General features: G+C 47.5%; 2 protein-coding genes across 2 annotated transcripts in view; one reads left to right on the forward strand and one right to left on the reverse strand.

The window, feature by feature from the left end:
* Positions 1-1,632: 1,632 nt before the first annotated feature.
* On the reverse strand, positions 1,633-9,054 carry LOC122386129 (early nodulin-75-like). The gene is made up of 4 exons (XM_043375016.1): positions 9,014-9,054; positions 8,094-8,366; positions 3,674-3,763; positions 1,633-3,320 (listed from the first exon to the last, which is right to left on the reverse strand). The coding sequence occupies exons 2-4, from the start codon at positions 8,356-8,358 to the stop codon at positions 2,473-2,475; spliced, it is 1,203 nt and encodes a 400-aa protein (XP_043230951.1). The 5' UTR covers positions 8,359-8,366; positions 9,014-9,054; the 3' UTR covers positions 1,633-2,472.
* Positions 9,055-11,018: 1,964 nt separating this feature from the next.
* LOC122386117 (glycine receptor subunit alpha-2-like) overlaps positions 11,019-22,926 on the forward strand; it is a 31,333-nt gene continuing 19,425 nt past the window's right edge. Inside the window, exons 1-6 of the mRNA XM_043374989.1 lie at positions 11,019-11,331; positions 14,071-14,198; positions 14,884-15,028; positions 15,271-15,353; positions 17,478-17,621; positions 19,629-19,711. Of these exons, the coding sequence (XP_043230924.1) occupies positions 14,092-14,198; positions 14,884-15,028; positions 15,271-15,353; positions 17,478-17,621; positions 19,629-19,711 (562 nt within the window). The 5' untranslated portion in view covers positions 11,019-11,331; positions 14,071-14,091. The remainder of the gene's footprint in view (positions 11,332-14,070; positions 14,199-14,883; positions 15,029-15,270; positions 15,354-17,477; positions 17,622-19,628; positions 19,712-22,926) is intronic.

Consider the following 22,926-nt stretch of genomic DNA (forward strand, 5'->3'; position numbering starts at 1 on the left):
GCAGCGGGACACATGATAACTCATGATCTTTTGGTGGTGCAGCTAATTGAGAAGCTGTTGTTACATATATGTACATATGTACAGTCCACAGCAGAAGTAATGTGTGGTTTCAGTCATGGGTATGTTCTGCTTCTGAGGCCTAGGAACGATTAGCCAGACTGCAACGAGACTTTAACCCTATTCCTGGCGGGGGGGGGGGCTCAGGAGCCCCCCTCCCCTGAGGTTTTTTGGTTATATCTCCCAAACGCTTTGAGCTAGGAAGCTCAAATTTTCTGACTTTTTCTAAAAGGCTTTTACGCAACATTTCTGAAAATTTTGAGTTGATCTGACCTCAGGTCAGGTCACCAGAGGCGGTTTGGTGACCCTACCTCAGAAAAGTTTGCAATCACGCCAGAGCTAGAGTTTTTGACCGATCAATTTCTTCTCTTCAGGCTTTAGTTAGGGTACCAGTATGTGCAATTTGTATATCTCAGAATTTTCATATCTGTGACCAGAGGTTAGGCCAGACTCGTGACCTTTACATTGCAAGCCTATGGGAAAATATTGAAACGCCTCCTGCTTCGTGTAAACGAGTCAAAACCACCCAGTTCTTTCAGTATTATGGAAGATTATCTCATCGGTGATGATCCTGGTGCCGCTAATTGATAGGGGCACCGGCAAAGGTCATCTGAGGTCATGTGACGTCATAAATCGTTTTTCTGTCAATAAATCACGACATGATGGTGCTAAAGACTTGTAAGTGGTACCAAACTGCTCGCCTGGTCAAGGCGCGTCGTTTGGTATGCAGCATGACCATACCCCACAACCTCATTGATGAATGACCTGACCTTGACCTCAGGTCAAATTTTAAATTGACCTGTGAAGGTCATCACATACTTATTTCGCATCGCCTCGGCGAGAGCAACAAAAAATGTATTGGTTTTATGTCTCTATGTTTCTTAGTTTAAAAGTTATATAGGTAACTAATTCCAAAACATTTTATCGTTGATGACCTCTGGTGACCTCAATATTGACCTGACCTGAAAATGTTTTATGTAAAAGTTGTAGATCTTTAAACGACCTATCAAACGCCGTTCGCCGTTTGTCGCTGCGATGTGTAGTTTTTGAGATCTGAAGGGGGGGGCCGAATCGGCCCCCCCCCCGCCAGTTTCTTGTCCCGGCGGAGCCCGCCAGGAATAGGGTTAAATGTAGCTTACATATATCTTCACCCTTGCAGCTACAACTTTATCTATTGACGTCTTCTTTTCAATCAGTCCGCATTTAAAAATCGTCGGTCAAAGCCATCCGTTGAGATTGGTAAAACCACACATTACTGTAGCGGTGGGCTGTACGCTCCGCTGACTCATGCCGTGTATTTGTGATAACGTGCATGTAAATAATCGAGTTGTGCTATTGAACGTTTTATTTTCTGGCTTGGCCGGATTAATTAGGCGAACGCAAGACGACCCCACCCCGCGATGCATTACACAATACACGTAGTTATCAATCTTTCACCATCAATATTTCTTACCGATCAAAGAATAGTCAGTTGCCAGGTGAATGTTCTCGAGTGATAAGAGGGTGGGTAAAGGAAAGGTAAGTGGAGAATTATGCTTACACATAGTTGATAGGCACACCAAAAACACCAAAATCTTGTTTAGAAGGCGTTTTATTGAGCAATGATATAGTGTATCTCGGTACATGATTCAGCATATATGTACAGTACAACGCACAATGCACATATATTACATTCATACAAATAACATGGCAACAAGGCGTGCCCAGCGTCGCTGCAATTGAACTGGTAACGTTTTTAAATCATTTAAACGGTGGGATTCCGTTCGGTTTGTGTTATTGACCGGATTGTTAATTGTTTATTTGTTTATTTATTGGCATAGCGTCCACAGGCAAAGCCCCACTTACGGATGCAGTCGCACGGATGTTTCGACTGTTCCTCGGTGAGACCTCTCTCGGTGGCGCCGCCATGAGATAACTGGAATCACACGGCTGGCTGACCACAGACGGTGGAGACGGTGCAAAGACGGCTTTCACCCCCACACCGGCGACGGGAGCAGACGGCCACGGATCGCGACAGATGGCGGCTGTTCGGCTCTCCGCGAGATGACATGACACACACACACATAATAGTTTGTTACTGCCGCACAGCGGAAAACTCGTCACTGAGAGACGTGAAACACGAACGGTCTCTACGCGTGGGACAAACTGCCGTTTGCGCAGATGTGTGCTGGTATAAATATAACTTTTTGATGTAACAATTAAATACGCTTTCGAAACATTTTTTGATGATCACTGAGGTGTTGAAATAGTTCTATGTTCACAGTACGGTCCCTTCTGCCGTCCAAATTTGCCAACCGTCTATGTACATATATGTACTGCCACTCCTTCTGCTCTCAAGCTCTTGCCCCTCATGCTCACGCCTTTCAACCAGTCTTTCCCACTGTTCAAAATTGTTCTCTTCTGTCGCCGTTGTGCTCACGCCTCCTGTCCCATCTCCCCACTGTCCGCCGCCATGCCGTCAGGCTGCACTGTCGAAGCCGTCAGCTCAGAACCGGCCGTGGCCAGTGAGTAGAGCGGCCCCGGCAGCTGGGGCGGCGCGTACCGCAGCGTGGGCCGCACGCGCTCAAACAGCGGGTGCTCCCGGAACCCAGCGTGCTCCGGACGCGGGTGCTCCGGTCGCAGATGGACCGGCCGCGGGTGACCCACTGGGTGCTCCAGCTTTCCCTGACGGTTCACCCCGAAGTTCTTCTCGTTCTCTTGATAAGCGTTGGCGATCGCTGCGATGAACGGTGCCGGGTTCAGCGACTTAGGCTGCCGGGACGAGGAGTGCTCTTTTGGCTCGTCCTCAGAGTAGGGGAACCTGTGTGCGTACGGGCGCGGCTCGTGGTACGCCGGCGGCGGGGGCGGGGGCGGCGCGTGGTACACGGCCGGCAGCGGCCTCAGGTACACCTCGGGCGGGGGCGGCGGGTAGTGGGCGGCCGGCGGCGGCGGAGGCGCGTGCTCCGGCTCAAACTGAGCGTTCACGCGCTGGTGGACCTCCAGGAACGGGTCGGCGTGCGGCACCGGCTCCGGTCGGGCGTGACCCCGCGGTACGTACACGGGCGGCGAGTACGGCTCCGGCCGCGGACCGTCGTACCCGTGGTACGGGTACCTCGGCCTCGGGTACGGCACGTACTGAGCCGCCGGTCGGTACTTGGGATGCTCGAAGATCTCGTTCGGGTGGCGACTGCGACCGGATGGCGCCGAGGCGAACGGAGGTCGCATCTCGAAAGGAAACGGAGAGTTGTAGTCCCGGTAGTCATCGTGCTTGTAAGGCGTGTAGTCTGCCAATGGAAACGCCAGCTTTAGAACGATCAAATACTATCAGTTACCAGTGTTTGCCACACATCCTCGCACCATGAATCATTCGACATAGCTTACTCATTCTATGCAACTTTGTAATTTTAATATTCCCTGAAACATATGGGAGTGGGCTTACCCATTTACTTTCTCTCTCCCTAATAGTTGGACTTGCACAATCAGCAAACGGCAGAACCGCCGATTATGCGAAATATGCCGAACATTTGCGGTCTCATCCAATTGGACGATTAGCTGAGCCGTGCTCTGTATCCCGCCGCCGCAGTTTGTTGTGGTCGCGCTCTGATCCGAAGGCAGCAGTGCAGTGGAGGTGACTCACCGTCACGGTAAATGACGCTTCGCTCCGCCTTAGAGCCTCCATCCGATGCTTCGGATGCGTCGTTTGCTTGTGTCAGGAGCTGCGCGTTGTCTGAGACAGAGAGAAACAGATGTCAAATGATCCATCAATCTTGAGATGGGATACTTCAGCCCAGGTCACGGTTTCCAATATCCCTCTGGTGTTATCCTACCCCCGTTTATTTGTGTATCTATTGAACGTATACACTATAGTAATGAAGCCTTAGCCATTGACAATTAACAGAGTTATATTACAAAGCTGATTAAACAAATGGACCGTGCGGCATGCACCGCGAGAAGAGACCATTGATCCCAGCTGAGCCACGTAAACCCTAATACCCGCTCCAGCGCATCGATGTGACGCGAAACGTCTCGGGCGACGCGCGTCGAAACATCGTGAGCGACGCGCGTCGTCACGGCTCGGTTCCAATGGAGACCGAGGCCGGGGCGGTGACGATTCTGCCCGGAGGAAACTCTCTGCCGCCCCGGGTCCCACCGGGGATCGGTGGCGCGTGACACCCGAGTCCACACTTAGACCGCGCCGAGGACATAGTCATGAATTTCACTGGACATGTGAAACGGATCGTCAAACCTAGTCACCATGGCGTGACGAATTAAAGGTGGCCGTGTATCGCCAAGGCCGCCACAAGGGTGCTGTATTACGCAAATGGCCTGACAGTCCATATTTCAGTCAAAAAGTTCAACAATCGACATCAAGTTTCCGGCTCAGCTTATTTGCACATGTTTGACAGGGCCGAATTTATTGGAGTGCACACAATAACTTAACTTGACACGATGTATGGAATGAAATGCATGAGTTAAAAACGATGGTCTGGTAAAGATTATTGCACTTTTATGTAACCACCAATCGATTAGACCTTTGCCCTATATGTGCATATCGGGTCGAGGCTGCTGAGCGTAGCTACTAGAACGTGAAGTGGTTTCGAGCCAGTACAAGGCTGTTTCGTATATATTTAATTAATCATTTCGAGACTGTGAATTACGCACGCTGGTGCGATTTGCTGGGTGACTTTGTAACACCCGATGTCTAATGGATCCCGTGACAGGGGCACCCAGCACTTGGAAAGACAGCCATCCATTTCATCGTTAAAGGGACTATCCCACCTTCTAAAATGTTGTTAAAACCAGTTAAATTGTGCCCGACTTTATAGATTGGATGACCAGGAACACGATTCTGGCATTTATTTTTCATTAAACATCTTAGGCTTCCCATATTCCAAACACAAACTTTCAAATATGTGACGTCACAGCCCAAAATTACCTCCTTCCCCAGGCCACATTACTGTCAAAAAGCCGATTCTTTTTACTATGTAGGCACCACAACAAAGTTCAGACCAAGTTTTAAGCGATTTTTCAACGAACAAACCCAATTAAATCAGAATGACTAAACGAGGTGACGTCACACTAACGGTCGCTCCATGTTGAAGATAGGGCCTTGTACAAGGCCCATTTTCAAATGAAGGGAACGAATTTCTTCAACACCAAGAGGCCGCGGGGGTTGCAACCTAGATAGATAGTGGTTTCTGAACCTCGCCGCAAACTTGGCTATCTCAACTCAAACCCCATGTTAAAGGTGGGATAGTCCCTTTAAAGGGACACATTTTAAAGCATTTTATGATTTAAGAAATGATAACACTGACATTTGTTCCACAAAGTGTTAGGTATATATTTTTCAAACTGAGTTTTTTTTTAATGAAGAGGTCGCAAAATTGCCCTAGCGTCTGGTGAACGACGTAAAAACGAGATTAATGTTACCTACATCCCGTCGACCTTATCAATCGCTGATAATTTCAGAGCAATCGTTTGGTCGATGAGCCTGTCGCTTCTATCTTATTTATTTTATCATGTCGGATTTGCCTACTTACGAAAAAATGTTTTATATAAAGCACAATTTCTTTGTAATTTTAACCCGTTATTTCTTTTTTTACGAGGTTAACAAAAATCGGAACAAAGATCATCGAAGATGTGTAGCTCTATAAAGTTTTAACCTTATATATTTTGCGACTGCAAGGAAGCTATAAGCGTTTTACATTTCACTATAGTCAATGTTTAGATTGGCAGAGACCATTTTGGATAACGCTGAGAACACAGTATTATCATTCAAGGAATCGCTCGCAAAAAGGCATCAAATTATCCGAACTCAAGCTGCATATCTTCCAATGATAGGTACATATCTTTTTTCTGGATTTTTTTTAGCTTTCAAATTTGACCTTTTTGCATGCATCTCAGGCTGCATCATGTCGAAGTCATGTTGGTTTTGAGGGTTGAATGTAATTCCATGGATGATATAACACTGGATTGGTGTCTCGTGGAAATTAACATTGGGATCCGCGACATTGGGATCAGGCCTGCCATCTAGCGAGAGAATTATCGTAAGTTAGGAGCAAGCCGAATGAACGCCATCTCTCAGCATTATGACACACGTGGGTGTGGTGTGTTAGTTGGCTTGAAGTGCATATTCCCACGAGTTGGAGGTAATCTTACTGGTCCTGAGACGACAAAAAACGTCCTAAATGCTTGAAAGCCAAAAACGTCAAGCGGTCTTTAGGTAATAACGAAAATAAAATGCGTAAGACGGTGTGTATTGAAACGCCCAGTCACATCGGCTTGTACGACCTTTTATATGGTCATTTACTCACAATGGTAAAGCAGTTTGACAATATGTCACTTACATATTTGGTAGGTTCATTTCTTCTTCTCCGAATTACGCCCGATTTTCTTCATCTTAGTTAATGTTACGGCACGTGTCACGTGCCAACTTAGGGGTGTCGAAATTGTTCCACATAAAGTAACTCCGCAATGGCTGGGCCAATTACAGTAAAACTTCGTCAATAGTTAGGCACCCAGTGGCCAATGCATTTCCATGTGTCACTATGGGGGTGCTACTGCACGTGCGCACGTGCGGGGTGCCGCTTCCATATCTCAAGAACGGCTGGGCGGATAACACTCAAACTTGGTACACAAATGTCACATCGATGCTCGCACTGCATTGATCAGTGCTTACATTGGTGCAGAGCTGTTAGGAAAACGATGAAATGAGATGCGTGGTGTTTATGCCTTTCTTTTCCAGCAGCTGATTGATTCGCAACAGGAGATCCTTGTTTGCAAAGGCTTCGTCTCCCTTTTCCACCCCTTGTTTAAAATAGCATTAACAATGTACGAAGAAGATCACACATAAAAGTTGTTTTAGGCAGCTATCTTGGGCCAGGGCTGCGAAGTTGTAGTCAGAGCCAGCGGTTCTGTTCCGACTCGTAGTCGGTTGATTTTTAAAAGCTGTAGCCCGAGTATGAGTCGAACGTCACCGAAAAGTCATCACTCCACAGACTTACCAGGGCTGCAGGCGGAGTCAGAGTCGGAGTCTGCGTGAATTGACAGTTCTGCCCGGAGGAGTCGGAGTCGATATTTGGATACCGGAATCGGAGTTGGAGCCAAAGTTACTGAAATTTCATCGACTACGCACCACCGGTTGGGTCCTTTTCATAGAGCGTCTTGAATGACATATTGAGCGGCAATGACGTTAGCAATTCCGTTTAAGTTTTTCATTAGACTTATAGATAGTACTAACGTTCGTTTTGTTCTTTGATCGGACAATTTGTTTGATTTAGGCCAAGTAAAGACTCATGTGAAAAATAGCGAAAACGACACGTGCTGGCAAAGTCTCCAATAACTCCCTGTTTCACGATTTAATGAGGAAATAACATGGAACTGCTTATCTTATTACTGACCCTGCACATAAATCTATTAATTTCTTCGCTTTTACTGACATATAAAGACATAACCTTTTGAAAAATTGCACAACAAGCCTGCTACTACACCACACTCCCGTGTGTCACAATGCTAATCAGCGGCGTTCACTCGGCTTGCTCCTAACTTACGACAATTCTCCCGCTAGATGGCAGGCCTGAGCTCAATGTCGCCAAAAACTGCGAAGACACCAATCCATTATTATCTCATCCATGGTAATTCGAACAATCACTACGTTTCCATGACACGTCTAAATCGATTTAGCGAAATTTCACGTGCGTTTTTCTCGGAAACTATTTACCTTATGCAAAAAATGAGCGTAGATATGGTTTTAGCTAGCACCTAATCCTATATTTACATTTTTAAATTACGCCTAAATGCTATGATGGAGCAAATCCATTTTTCAAAATTGGCTTAGATTGTGTCATGGAAACGTAGCCAATGTTTGAAAGCTCCTGACATCTGGAGGCCTTTTACAGACCTTCACAGCGAAAGTGTATTCTCAGGAGCGTAGTTTAGTATTATAAGTTTCCCGACGTGCTTTGGTAGCGATGTGCAATGCAATAAATATGCATCATAATTATATGCATAATAGCTTTAGGGACTCAACCAAAGGAAAAACATTCGAAGCCACATACCTGTTTTGTCGTCACTGGCCAAACAGACTCCGGCCAGGAGGCAGATGGAGCAGAGATACGTGAACCAGCGCGGAGCCGCCATGGTGCGACCGAGGCGTATCTTCGACTGCGGATCGGCGGGTCCGTGCCGAGGTTTTACCGGCACCCTCTCTCTGAGGCCACCAGCCGAGCGGAACAGAGGCCCTGCGCCGCGCCGCGGCTCTCCCCGGCCGCTCCTTTCCCTCTCTTCTGTCTGTCTTCTCATCCTTCTCCTTTTCCTTTTCATGTCGCCGACTGTGCGCTAAGAAGGTTTGGTGACAGAGGCAGTCAACTGGACAATTTGGCCGACTGGCTATTCAAATGTGTGTGTGTAGGAGGGTAATGTGGCGGGCACGACTGATGCTTTATAGGCACGATCTGATCCATGATAGGAGGTAAAAAATGACAAATCGTGTTCCGCTGGAGCTTTTTTGTCAGCATCATAGAGCAGTCAGCAGACACAGTCACCAATCGGTTGTGCTTTCAGTAACTAATGCACTCTTGTGACTCTCCTCATGCGTAAAAGCAAGTCTATTGGACATTGGCCTATTTAAAAAACTGCAAAACTCGTCTTTTTCACTTTTCAAGAGAAAGGCTCTGAATCGGGATTGCAGTCACATGATTATGACACCCAGCCAGACCGTGCATCCTTCATCGTGCATTTGCAATCCGAATGGCCCACAAGCCACCTGCACTCCCCGCCACCCAAACCGCCGAAAGGTCGGGCCCATCACCGGACATATAAATGGTATAAATGCTACTTTATTCGACTGATAACAAAGTGCACCCTCCACAGTGAGCCGTATACTACAAAGCCTCCTCGACCCCACCGCAAGTGAGACAGATCAAGCAAAGCTTTAGTTCCGTCCCTCTGACGCCAGACGGCGCGGCGGTGTCCTCACACTCGGGTATGCCAGTTTCCAGTCGCCTCGGCACTCGATATATGAAACTTCCGCACAGGATAAGTCTGCAGTTGGTGTAGGAGTAGCCGCAGCAAGTTCAAGTCCGTGAATGGGATGGATCAAGCCCGAGCATGTGAGGACGTTTCGCTTGGATCCTCCAACTAATCAGAAATTACCGATCGGACGATGAATGTGGACCCTGGCTTCGTCAACCCTTTCCGGTCCAAACGGTCGAATTGTGATTTATGTACAAGTACGAGTGATTTATGTATTATGTACGAGCAAAACGTAGTCGATACTGCAAAAGAAAGTAGCCACCAACATGGGCGGCAAGCTCTCTGAAATATGACACTTCTATTTGATTTTACCAGGACAGAGCGAAACCAGGATATTTTCACTGCCATAAATGTGAGCTACGTGAATGGCATGGACCATGGATGCAGAGCCGTTGAAATTTCAGACGGCTCCGGCTCCGGCTCCGGAGAAAAAAAACGGCTCCGGTTCCGGCTCCGGCTCCGGGTGAAATGTCATGGTGGCTCCGGCTCCGGCTCCGGCTCCTAGTAAAATAATCCGGCTCCGTCTGCTCCGGCTCCGGCTTCTACTCAGTACATCCCCTATGCGATCCATTAAATACGGGTGGAAGAAAAAAGGCAATGGGATTGGTACTCGTTGCTTCTGTATTTGTATAACAAGGCTATTTTGAATAGGTACCACATTGTTTTACGCCTGGTACCTACTGTCAAAACGAACTAGGTAAATAATTTTTTCCTCTTAAAAAAGGAGCCGGAGTCGCCCCCTTTTTTGACGGCTCCGGCTCCGGTTCCGGCTCCGGGATATATTGTTTCACGGCTCCGGCTCCGGCTCCGGCTCCGGGCAAAATATGCCGGCTCCGGCGGCTCCGGCTTCGGCTCTGGCTCCGTCTCCACTAGAGATGTCAATCGGATAGCAACTTTTTGGTATACCGATACCAAATCGATACCAACTTGGTATTTGGTATTTCAATCGTAATGTGTTTGGTATTTTGTTGGTATCATAAACCCTCGCTAATGTAAAAGAGACTAAGAAATCGGTAAAAAGTTGGTATTTCCCTCATTTTCCCAAGTTGGTTTGGTTTCGGTATTTTCCCGTGGCTTTGATTGGTATTTGGTTTGGTATCGGTATTCCGATTTTCCGTAATTGACATCACTAGTCTCCACATCCCTGGAATGGACCCATCACGTTTTGTGATTCAGGTCATTCAACACATGACTTTTGGCTTCATGTGTTTCCAAGCGTACACTAGGTCATAGGAAATTTGGTTCGCAAATGTCATTTGCCATATAAAATAAATATATTGCTTTTGAAGCTTGTCGGGCCTCTGCTTAGTGTCTGACCGCAGATTTCTTTTTTATTCCTTTAATGACCAGAAGATATGACAGGATGTTCTGACGACAAATTTCACTCCATGCTGCAGCGCCAGCCCGCAATGTCATTAGCCATCGCGTGAACATCGTGGCCCATGACTGTATGGGACTATGGGCCCATACAACAGCCTACACTCTACAGTAATTGGTCCTTATTCGTGATAAGCTTCTTTGATCTGTTTCTGAGCACAGCAGGTCTGGAGCGGCGCAGCATAACTCACAAAGAGCGGTTAGCTTTTGCGGATTTGCGGATTTGCGGATATAGGTATATCACATTTGGGACTTATATGAGCCTATTATTTAGACATTTCATAGTAAATGGATACTGTAGGTGAGCCTCTTTGATCACACCGATGTTCAAGTTGTGTGGCTAGCACAATGTGCATGCATTGTAACTTTATGTATGCGGGCACGTGCATCGAGCGTGCATGTGACCGGCCGGTCACACAACGTGCATACCTACACGCACGTCCATGAAACCGTCACGCTCTGCATCGTCATCTCAGCTCCTCTATCCGACCGACCGACACGCATGTCGCCGCCGACGCATCGACACCGACGCGGGCGGGGTGGGGAGGGGAGCAGAGCGCCGTGAGACCCCCAGTCGGTCCGGCGGTGAGGCGGCAGTCGGCCGACGGACGGTGGCGGAGCGTCGGGTGGTCCAATCCTTTGGAGGAGGAGAAGAACAGGGAAGGGAGACATCTTGAGGAGCCTGATTGACAGATATCACTGATTGACTGCGGCCGAGCGGTGTGTAGGGGTGTGTAATTCAACGCTCGGTGTTACTGGAGACAGATTCGATCCCGACCCATCACTGTTCTGCAGTATTATCGGTGCAGCGCATGCTAAAGTGCACACCGGTGAAGAACACAGATAAAGCAGTTCAGCTCAACGGCGTCTTACCGTCTTTAGTCGGTGAGTTTTTTATACGACTCATGTAATGATGATTAGAGCTTGAAGGTTCGGGACGCTGAGTTTATTGTGGCCCTCGTGATTAATTTGGTCTGACACGGGCCGAATGCATCGACAACTTTGAACTTCATCTGCATAATTGTTTCATCAGTCGTTTCACGATGCTTCCAGATAAGTTTGTAAATGCCATCCTTTCGGTGTTTGACTTCTGTCACGGAAAATAAGAGGTTATGTATCATGTAGGTATGAGTAGATAATCTAAGAACTAGATATCTTAGCGAAAATGCGTATAATCGGAAAAAATTAATCCTTTAGTCGATGACCAATTCGGCTATACTCCTGGCTCGTTAAGTCCGACAGATGTGAATGGTATAGGGTATCATGCTCCCAAAGAGTAGACTGCGAAAGTGGACAGACCAGACCAGAGTTACCCCACACCGGTCAGTATACTCTGTCTAGCTATCATTGAGCGGGTGATAAATACTTATATCTTAAAGAGTCTTGCATATTTTAAATTTTATTTTGGTGATTCTTTTACTGAAATATTTTCCAGTTTTAATCAAAGGCGAATTTGTATTTTGATTACAGTTAGGTATCTTAAGTTATTCAGTTTTTTTTTTTAAACTGTGGGCCAGCTTTTACAAAAAAAAAAATCACCTGCCACAATATTGTAATATCTAGGTATAAGCTAGGTATAATCTAATTTAGTTAATTTAGTTAATCTAGGTATAAGCAATATTGTTTAATAATCTATGCTAGTTATAATAGTTATAATAGTGGTAATTAGGTAGTAATATGAATAGTATGGCAGTAGTTATATGATAATTTATGGTAGCAATGGTAGTTATAATGCCGTCTACACTCTACAGATAACTTACTTAACCCGCGCCGTGCTGGTGGCCTGAACTTTCCGCCGAGTACTGGGGGGGGGGGGGGCGTTTTCACGCCCCCCCCCCGTCTAACTCGGCTCCTGGACCACGTAGCGACAGACCTCACCTTAGGTCACAGATATAAAAAACCGAGACATACATTTTATACATACTGTTAGTCTGTTACTCATAGCAATCTCTGAAAGCTTCAAAGTGATCGTTCAGTCGGTGTACCTATAGAGAGCCTTTGAACTTTTTCTGACCTGACCTTGAACGACTCGGGTCTGATAAACGGCGGGGCGGAGCGCCGCCGTTTTTGGGACACCTGTTCATGCATCTTTTCTACACATGTTGTGAAAATTTTAGACTCAGGGCTCTCAAGGTCAGGTCACCAGGTCACGTCAAGTGACCTCACCTCAGAAAAAATTTGCTATACCGACTGAACGACCGCCTTGAAACTTCAGCGATTGATAAGAGTAACAGTATGTACAAAATGTATATCTTGGAATTTTGATATCGGTGACCTAGGGTCAGATCAATTTTGCGACCTCTCCATTATAAGTCAATGAAAGAAAATTGAAATGCGCCTATTTTGGGGCGAATGGTGTTCAAAACCCTCCCAAACATCGGTTCATAGGTAAACATGACACACTGAATCGGAAAAATGCACCTGTGGCCCCTCTGTGTGCCCCTGAGGTCATATCAGGTCATGAACGGTCACCAGCAGTTTTATTGGCTATAACTTTTGATAAGGACGTGCTAGAGCGATGAAAACACGTCAGATGTATTCAGCTCGACGATACAGATCGACTGATATGCAACATGACCCTTTTCGGACAGGTCATGACCTTGACCTGGGGTCAAATTTTCAAAATGACCTTTCAAGGTCAACAAATAGCTCTTTCGACGCGTCGTCTTGACGAGAGAAATACGATGCTACCAAAAGTAATGTCGTGGCTCTCTTGAGTCAAAAGTTATTGATGAAAAACTATTTTCGTGAAAACTGCTATTTTACAGTTTTTTACCTCTGAAGGCTAAACCGTTGACCTGAGGTCAAATCTGAAACTATTACTCAGAAAGGTCTATAAAAAGGCAATCGAATGCGCCGCCCCCCCCCCCCCCCCGGCCCGGCCGCGGAATCTCATAGCACCGGCCCGGCGCGGGTTAAAGAATAAAAATAACTATATAGTAAGATAATGAGCAGTCTCCGCTTGTTTAAAACTTCTTTTCTTCCAGTAAGTAAACGCAAAATGTATGATAGATATTTAGGTATATGTGCTTCACTGACAGATAAAGTAGAACGACCATTGAGCAATTTGTAGCTTCCTCGCACATTATGGGGAATGCGCCTGTACATAATGTTAATGGCCCGCATGTGTAAAGAAGAAATTATAAATGGCGCAATATCTCACTTGTAAGCAAAGATGTGTGGTAATATTGGAACCTTTTTTAGCTCTTCAAGCCCAGATGGTGTTTTATTGACTCGTAGAAACCACTCTTGCTCGCGGATGGGGCGATTCCCATTGAGTTCATCACTCACCGCGCGGTCATCTCTCATCGTCTCTCATCGTAATGTATTCCGGCTGTCAACGGACGACCGAGGGCGTCTCGGCCGGCCTGCCATCCGGCCCCTCCTATCTGGCAGCGCATTTGGCAGCGCTCTGCTGTGACAAACGCAGCAGCGCGGCGGGGTTGAAAAAACGATACAGTCACCCTCCGACTGTCCGTATGTCATTATGCCACTGTCATCTGTCGGTCCGTCTGTCTCGGAGATCACTAGCACTTTTGCGCTTGTTGCCTAAGTATCCATGTCATTCGTAAATGAGCCGTGCTGATTACCTCTGGTTGTATGCTGACACGCGGTTCGTTACAGGTCTGACGGCATAAGTCGCCGATGGGTGCGGCGACGCGCGGCTGCTCGGCTCTCTCGGGCAGTGTGCTCACGACCCTGGCTGTGTTCGGACTGCTGGCTCCCGTACAACGGACTGCCTCGGAGGACGGGTGAGTGACACGGCACCTCGCCCCCACGGTGGCATCTCTACAGCCGTCCAGTAACCTGTCTGGCATCAACAGTTACCTATCGTTTGCCCTCCATTTTCTCCAGACATGAGTTCGCTTCTAGGCAGTACCCAACGCTCGCACCATTACGTTTGTTTATGGTAAGTGGCATGCTCCTTGTACACTCCATGCGCTATGAAAATATGGGCATCGCTATTCTCCCCTAGTCTGCTGATCGTGGCATTCTTTCACCATGCCATTACACACAGGGCCGTAAACTCAAAACGCTGATCGATTTACTACCTTGATAGGCGAACACCAAGACCTCAAGCCTCAGATAGACTTATGACGACCGAATGCACTAGCTGTGTGCTTGTTGCGAGTGGGTGAACGAGTGGTCCCAAGGTCCCCAAGCAGCCGAGTGCTCCGGCATGTTCTTCCGAATGATAAATGACACAGCGTCGTGGTCGCTTGTCGAGTGTGCTGACCCAACTGCACTTCTGCAATGTGTACTGAGCATTGTGCAATAAATGGAGACTCGTGTGGGTGTTATGGTCTGGTGACAGTGCACCATGTTCGTCCACCATCTTCGTGGTTCAGAGAGAAACCGATTCAAGTCTGAATCACCTGAACTGTTGTTTATGAATACAAAATCAATCATCAAAGCTCACCCAATTTTATATTTCAGGCCACTACGATTTGAAGATCTGCTTCCTCCGGAGGTGCATAAGAAATACGATAAAATGAAGCCGCCAAAGTCCGACGGCAAACCGACAGAAGTGGGTTTTCACGTCACCGTGATGCAGTTGGATTCTATCAACGAAAACTCAATGGTAAATACGCGCCAGAGAATATGTTTTGTGAGTGCTTCATTATTGATGAGCCACTCTTCAGCCATCAGGCCTTCAATGTTCAGAGGATTTTCTTTTTATACATAACTATCTCCGTTTAGGTACAATATTATGTGTGGGTGAATGGCACTACCAAAAATGAAACGCAGTGGGATGCTTCCTAAGTTTCTATCGGACGATCTGAGGCTCTTCCTTGTTTGCCCTAACTGCCTTTTCTTTCTCAGACATACGTTGCGGACATTTTCTTCGCACAATCATGGAAAGACCACAGGCTTCATTTGCCTGAAAACATGACATCGGATTACAGGTAAGAAGCCTTAGCAGTCTCATACGGTGTTTACGTTTTACAGATCCATATGTATTTTCTTTTTTACCGTTTTTGTTACGAAAACGTTACGTTGCGTTTTTGTTTACCGTTTGCTTACGAAATGTTAAGCGAAATAGGTACTTACAATCAACATTGATGACATTTTATTTCAGCGTTAGTTGCGTTTTATCTCTTTCATCAGAATATGAATACTATCTTTTAGTTTACGGATTCATTCAACAGAATATAAAATGGCCGCTTGACATAAGGCTTAGCGCTAGTTATGACGCCTTCTTTGGTGAAATATTTCTCTCTCATTGTGGAATCACACGACATCGTAATTTACGTGGCTGGACCACAGGCGAGCTAATGTCTCAATTCCCGGCGCCGTTTTTCGCTAGCGAGGCCGTTCAATCAAATATGGCTTACCAAAAGCATGGCCTTGTTAACTTCGGACCCAGAGCTCGCCGGGGTGAATCACTCTACCCAGTGCTATTTCATAAATCCAGTACGTCCTTCATGGTGACACTGCACCTCCAAACACACAAGTTAAAGTTTACCGCCTACTGCACAAGATCCAATATACTCTACCGCTAATCCCCCAGCATATTTACACGTTACCCCGTCTGCCAGGATAGCATCTATTAACCGCCAAAGCAGCCTGATTGAGAGCGGCTAGCCCATTAAGGCACCAAGTATAGTAACAATGGCAAGGAGCGAGGGCTCGGCTTTCGTAGCGCCGTGCTGCATGTGTGTAATTAATTGGTCACTCTCTGATTGAGCACTACGAGGGGGATAGCAATCGTTCGAGGAATTGAAGGTTTTTTATGTCGTCTCCCTCTTTCGAAATAACATTAGCGGCTATAAATTAGATCAAAATTTGTACGAGATTAGCCCACCTAAAATACACTGCAATCCTGCCGATTTCTGCGACTGATGTCTTCCGTTCTTCCCTGAAAAGCAATAAATGATATAATACAATGCCAAAGAAATAAACGAATGAATTAAATCATTAATGAATCAAGTAATGAATAAACAGTGGGCAACACGAGCAATACTGTTCATTACTTACAGAATAAGGTCTGTTTGACACATGAGGTCCCGGGACATTCGTTGTTCCCCGCCCACACTATCATTCGCTGCACGTTCCTCTCAGATCAGCCACTGAGTTGTGGGCGGCCGGTGCGTCAGCTCGTCCGGTCGTCAGGGGCAGTTGGGCCGCGGCCGCTCGGGTCCGCGCCATGCGCCCCAGCGCCGTATATTCCTTTCAGTGCGTTCAGCGGCTGTGCAGATTTCCCCAGGGAGGTGAAGGCGAAGGTCGTGACCCGACTGGGAACTGGTCGATTTCGACAAGCACACAGACATTCCGTCAGTGACTGACGCGTGCACCCAGTCAGAGGAATGCAGCCCGCCCCCTCAGCCTACCCCTCAGCTCGCTCCTGCATACCGTGCCCACTGACCGTCCGTTCACCGGTGCACGGAGACCGAACCTGTTGGGTGTGTGTGAATCGATGCGCCATGTCTCCTTGTGAGTCGTGGGAATGAAGGCAGTATGCCGGTTTCTTGTAGGTGTTTCAGTTTTGTTTTGTTTGTTTTGTTGGGTTAGGCCCTTTCGGTCAATTGTGACCATTTCAGAGCCGGGAGGATGATAGGATATAGGGGGAGACATTGGTCTGGGCAGGCACCCTAGTGAGTCGCCGGGGCTGAGCCTGTCCAGAGGACAGGCCACCCAGCCCCAAGGCACTCACTGCACCCGGCTACGGGGTGCGCTCCCTCGGGAGCAGCGGTGCCGCTCCAAAGGAGCAGCCCGCAAGAGATAAAGTTGCCTGTCCAGCCCGGAGGAGGGTTGCGGCGTGGAGGAGAAGGATTTCAGTATCCTGAGGATAGAAGCACGGAACGGTCTGTTTCAGTTTTGGGTCTCGTTGAGTTTCGTATGGTGAGCGATTGTCCCATGAAGTTTGTAAGCTCATTTTACGTTAAGCTAGTTACATTATTCGTGGTTTTCAGGGTGGCATATTTTGCTACATATCAGTTGGACGTGTTAAACCCTCCAGCCGGTTGATCGTGAGTCACCGCCCGGTCGTATATTATCCCTATAAATGTCACACTTCTGCCGGTTTTCAGACTGCTGAATCTCGACTGGCTGAACGACATCTGGCGGCCGGACTCGTTCTTCAAGAACGCCAAGTCCGTGACCTTTCAGACAATGACTGTTCCAAACCATTACGTCTGGCTCCATGCCGACAAGTCTATTCTCTACATGGTCAAGTAAGTAACAGGCTGTCCTAACGCCAGTTTTACCCCGAGACAACAGGTTATTGTTATTCCCCTGGGCCTCTTAGGCCCTTAGCTCAAAGCCTATATACAAACGAGACCAGCGTGCAGCAGACAAAGAAGCGCTTGATAAAGCACGGCTGGAGGCAATTAAACTAATCATGACGATTAATTTTAGCTTTAAAGGAACTATCCCACCTTCTAAAATGTTGTTAAAACCAGTAAAATTGTGCCCGACTTTATAGATTGGATGACCAGGAACACGGTTCTGGCATTTATTTTTCATTAAACATCTTAGGCTTCCCATATTCCAAACACAAACTTTCAAATATGTGACGTCACAGCCCAAAATTACCTCCTTCCCCAGGCCACATTACTGTCATAAAGCTGATTCTTTTTACTCTGTAGGCACCACAACAAAGTTCAGACCAAGTTTTAAGCGATTTTTCAACGAACAAACCCATTTAAATCAGAATGACTAAACGAGGTGACGTCACACTACCGGTCGCTCCATGTTGAAGATAGGGCCTTGCGCAAGGCCCATTTTCAAATGAAGGGAACGAATTTCTTCAACACCAAGAGGCCGCGGGGGTTGCAACCTAGATAGATAGTGGTTTCTGAACCTCGCCGCAAACTTGGCTATCTCAACTCAAACCCCATGTTAAAGGTGGGATAGTCCCTTTAATCATTCTAACATTTCATTGCATTCAAATATCGCGATATGCATTTAACGGAAGAAATATACACTGGAAGAAATATACACTCAACACTAAAAATATACACTACAAAAATTGACAATTATACTAAGACCTTCTTGCTTTGATCTTCAAACTGGTCATGCGTCATGACAACAAAAATGCCCTGGCTTCTCGAAACTCAAGTGTAAATGGGTTTAGTTAAATGTGTGCCTACTGCCTAAGTCTCGAAAAAGACCTGTCCGCAGACTTTGAATAGTGTATCGCTGACAGCATTGTGACCTATATTTTATGAGACAGGAAGTTATCAATTCGCTGCCCGCTGTTCAGGGTGCAGACTGAATCTATCCAGCACCGGCTGTATTTTTTATGCGCTGGCCAATTTTCAGTAGCCGAGATTTACAGCCACTCTAAAGATGCTCCACACACGCTCGGTTATACTAGTATCAATAGCGTTCGGACACTAAAAGTCCGAGGGCGGCGGGGCAGGAGTGAAAGAGGGAGCGTGAAGCGGCCAGTACCGACTGGTGTGGGGCGTGAGCTCTTTACTCTTTCAGCGGCTGGATTGGCGTAACGGCCAAAGTATTCAGTTGAGTGGGAGGGAGGGTCAGAGTTGGGACGCGGCGCTGATATTAGAGTGTGGGTACGGGCTGTTCGGTTCCATCGATACAAGGTATTGACATTGGAGCAGTGACACGGAGTGTTTGATCATGTGTCTAGTCAAATGAGTGGCGGCATAAAAAAAAATGCTGATAGAGTAGGGGCACCGCGCTGGTACCGGGATACCAGAGCGTTGGTATTGGAACAGTAATACCAATTCTGATCAAAAATTTCTTTTCAAAATTTTTTATCCGATACAGGACGCCTCAGGTAGCCTATCGGGTTGGCGGGCTGGCCCCTGGGGCCGGCCGGAGCCGGAGCGGTCGGGCCGGTCGGGGGCGGCGGTGTTGGCGTGGCGGCGGTCGCTGCGGGGGCGGTGCGGGTGTGCGTGCAGTGGGGAGGTGAAACGACACGCGCGATAGTACGTAAAAGCTGAGAGGTGCTGCGACATAAGCAAACAGCTTTTGCACCTATTGGCGATCATTGTTTTGTACGTGTCCTGATTAATAAAATAAACTTATTCTCATTATTACCATCGTATTCAGTGTACCATAGTGTTGGTACCAGGATAGGGGCGATATACCAATAACTATAGGCATTGCTTTGCTGCAGTACTGGTGCAGCGCTGCCACTTCTTGGGGACAGGCTGACGGACTGCCCGGCCGGACAGGCTGACCTCTGCTGACTTTCGTCTCTCCTTTTCCAGACTCACTTTAACGCTCTCTTGCGCCATGAACTTCGCTCTGTACCCTCACGACTATCAGGAGTGCCGACTTCAGATGGAGTCCCGTGAGTAGCAGGGTGCGCGTGACGAGCCTAACTAGTGGCCCAGTGGCAGGTCGTCGGAGTCACCGGTGGTGGCGACTGGTGAATAGCGAATTAGGGGAGAGAGAGAGAGAGAGAGAGAGAGAGAGAGAGAGAGAGAGAGAGAGAGAGAGAGAGAGAGAGAGAGAGAGAGAGAGAGAGAGAGAGAGAGAGAGAGAGAGAGAGGAAGGGGGATAAGGGAGAGAGAGGAATGAGCTGCACCTAGATTAGGTATTTGCATGCCATTATTTTATCAAGTGAAGCGATTGATAACTAGGGTTATTACTAAGTTTCGACCGTCTTTCTGCCCGTCTGTGGTCTTATCTATAGGAAATTTTCTTATTGATTTGTCTCTCATGCCTTATGCGAGCGCCATCTCTCGAAGCCAGGTCGTTACCCCACGCAATGTAATCATGCGCCCGCCATCTCTGGACATATCCGGCCGGGGAGGGGAGAGGGAGAGGGGGAGGAGGGCGAGGGAGAGGGAGAGGGCGTACTCGCGGCGTCCCCGGCGGGTGATCGGTCGCCCGGCCGGCCCGGGTCGGTGTATATTGTCCCAGTATCAGGCTGTCGCCCAGGGCCTGGCGGGTGAACGCACCCTCCAGATCGGCCGTGGAGACGGATCGGGTCCACTCTACCCCGTTATCGGCACGGCTAGGGATGGTGTCCGTCCGACGTTTGGATGGTGTCCAGGACATCAGGCACGGGAACTATGGCAGTCGTGTAGCTGGCTCGGGATTTAAGAAGATCACATAATGTTCCTGATAAAAAAGGTTTAGATTTTCTGATGCCGTTTTAAATGGCGTTTTTTAAATGCCGCTTCCTTTGCTTAGAAGAGAGCTTGTATACAATTTTTATTTTTAAAAATATTAACCTCACACAAAACAAAATTTTATTGGCTAGTTTTTCGTTCTTGCCGACATGTTTTGACAAGAAAAGCATGTCCCAACAGCGCTCAATACTCGGTCTTGTAGGCATTAGGGGCTGCGTCCGCCAGGCACGCGTTTGCGATGGGTAACCAGCGCAGCCATCAGAAGGCATACCGGCGCGGCGGTGGGGTTAGTCAAGCGTTTAGCGTTAGTTCCCGTAGGCGACTACATCTGGAGCGCGCAGCGCCAGAGAACAGTTGGGTTTCCTGCGTCAGACAGCCGCTGAAGCTGATTGCAATGTCCGGTATTGCTTAGTTAGGGGACGAAAAGAACACAGCACATTGGCGCTGGCAGAGCTTTTTACTACTATGTATAGCCAATGGCTAGGTCTCATCCTATGAGCTTAGAAAATTGCATTAGATGCTGTTAGACTACTTAGACTTCACCGGACTTACAACGTTCATGCAGCTCACAACACTATGCCATCAAGAAAATCGCTATTCATTTCATCAGAATCAAGTTCAAATTTTATACTTCACCCATTAATTGTGTAAGCTTGTAAGATGTAACTTTCACATGTAGGTATAAAGTTTCTCCTTCGCGCTTGTATGTACATATAGTCAGAAGCGAAGTCAGCTAAACTGGTTTCAGATCGCCGGATATTTAGACCGTTGTAGCCCTCTTCGCACGACTCTTGTCCGTTCTAATCTCAGCAAGATGAGTGACGATCAACTCTTTTGAGACAGACCTGAGATATATATGTTAACCCCATCCAGCTCTGCGCGTTTCGCGTCAGTAGGCCGGGCCAGCCTCACGCGAGGGTAGACTGCGCCGCCGTACACTACTGGCCACCGGAACAGCCTACCTCCGCAGGCGTCCGTCAACTGCTACACAATACACATTACACATACAATTATGCATTCAGCATACCGCGCAGGTGGCGTGTAGGGCGACACAAGTGAGTTTAAGCCGCTGCATTACAATAACGTCTTAGCTCTTTCCGCAAACTTCTAGGATATCGTGGGCATCTGTAACTTCGGACGAATAAAATGTGGAACTCATAAAGGTAGAATGAAATAGCTAATAAACTGCCGTGTGTTATAGCTGTTTGCTACAAATGCATAAAGTTCGATTGCCTTATGTGTAAGGCTTTCATTTTGAGTCAGATGTGCTTGTAAGCAAAGTGTTTACGCAAGTGGCTTTTTACGGCACATTAGCATATGCTCTGTTGCCCTCGTCAGAGCAATTAACCCCGATGGAACCGAACTTGCGCTTCCGGTAACCGGACGAACAGACTGGATGCAGGTCAAAGGAGCCTGTAAAATGCGAATGTTTAAAGCAGCTCCCGCTTCCCAAACGCGATATCTATACCCACACCCAGGACGGGGGCCGGCCGGCTGGTAGCGCAGTGGTATCAGATGACCGATCACGGTCTCTAGGCACGACCGCGCCATGGTCGCGCAATAAGGCGCCACTTCCCCGGCCAGTGTGTTGCTGCGATGGGTCGTTACGGACAATCCGAGACTTGGCTGACGCCTGCCCGGACTGACAGATCCTTAGGGAGCCAAGGCGCTCGTCGGGAGACAATCCCCGGCTGTTGCGGCGGGATTCCGACAAAATGAAACAACATAAAACGTCACAGATGATAGTTGTTGCACGAGACAGAAGAAAGAGTTTTTTCTATAGACCACGACAGGTCGCAAACAAGTAATATGCTGATGATTGTTTTTTTATTATAATGTTTTGAAAACATCTTAATGCAAAAAGTTGAACGTTTTTCTTCATTGGTTCGAATGACGGGTAAATAATGCAGTACCTGTTATATAATCCGTTTTAATTGTAATTTGTATTGTATTGCTACTATTTAATGTAAGCATGCTGGTGGGTTCCTGTTCTAATGCGCACTTATAAAAGGCATTAAATCACATTTGTTTTTCAAGTAGCAGTCAAATACTCTTTTCTTGATTCACCGTGGCTAGAATGAATTTTGGAAATAAAAGTCAATCTGCCAGAGTGCTTTATTCCAATCTCATCAATGCCATCTCATCAGACGGTCTTGGTGCTCATTATATTCGTCCCGCCCTGCGCCGCCGCTCATCATGCTTCGTTACGCGGTGGCGGCGGCACAGTAACCAGTCGGAAGGGACCTGGCTGGGCGCCTCCCCCCCCCCCCTCCAGACACCACCAGACGAGGGACCGGCGCGGCGGCGCACGCTGGTCGGCCGAGCCATTTTCGGCCACCATCGGTCAGTTAGCGCAGCTCACACGAGACACCCCTGCCAGGCCAGCCGTCATTTGTTGTTTGTCGGCGAGGTTATTGGCAGGAAACAA

This window comes from Amphibalanus amphitrite, unplaced genomic scaffold (genome assembly GCF_019059575.1).
Source record: "Amphibalanus amphitrite isolate SeventyFive unplaced genomic scaffold, NRLGWU_Aamphi_draft 000015F_arrow, whole genome shotgun sequence".
NCBI classification, from domain to species: Eukaryota; Metazoa; Arthropoda; class Thecostraca; order Balanomorpha; family Balanidae; genus Amphibalanus; species Amphibalanus amphitrite.

Coding starts and splice junctions, on each gene's coding strand:
- LOC122386129 (XM_043375016.1), bottom strand. CDS start 8,358: ATGAAAAGGAAAAGGAGAAGGATGAGAAGACAGACAGAAGAGAGGGAA. Junction 3,764..8,093: donor GGCCAGTGACGACAAAACAG/GTATGTGGCTTC, acceptor TCTCTGTCTCAG/ACAACGCGCAGCTCCTGACA. Junction 3,321..3,673: donor AAGCGTCATTTACCGTGACG/GTGAGTCACCTC, acceptor TTCCATTGGCAG/ACTACACGCCTTACAAGCAC.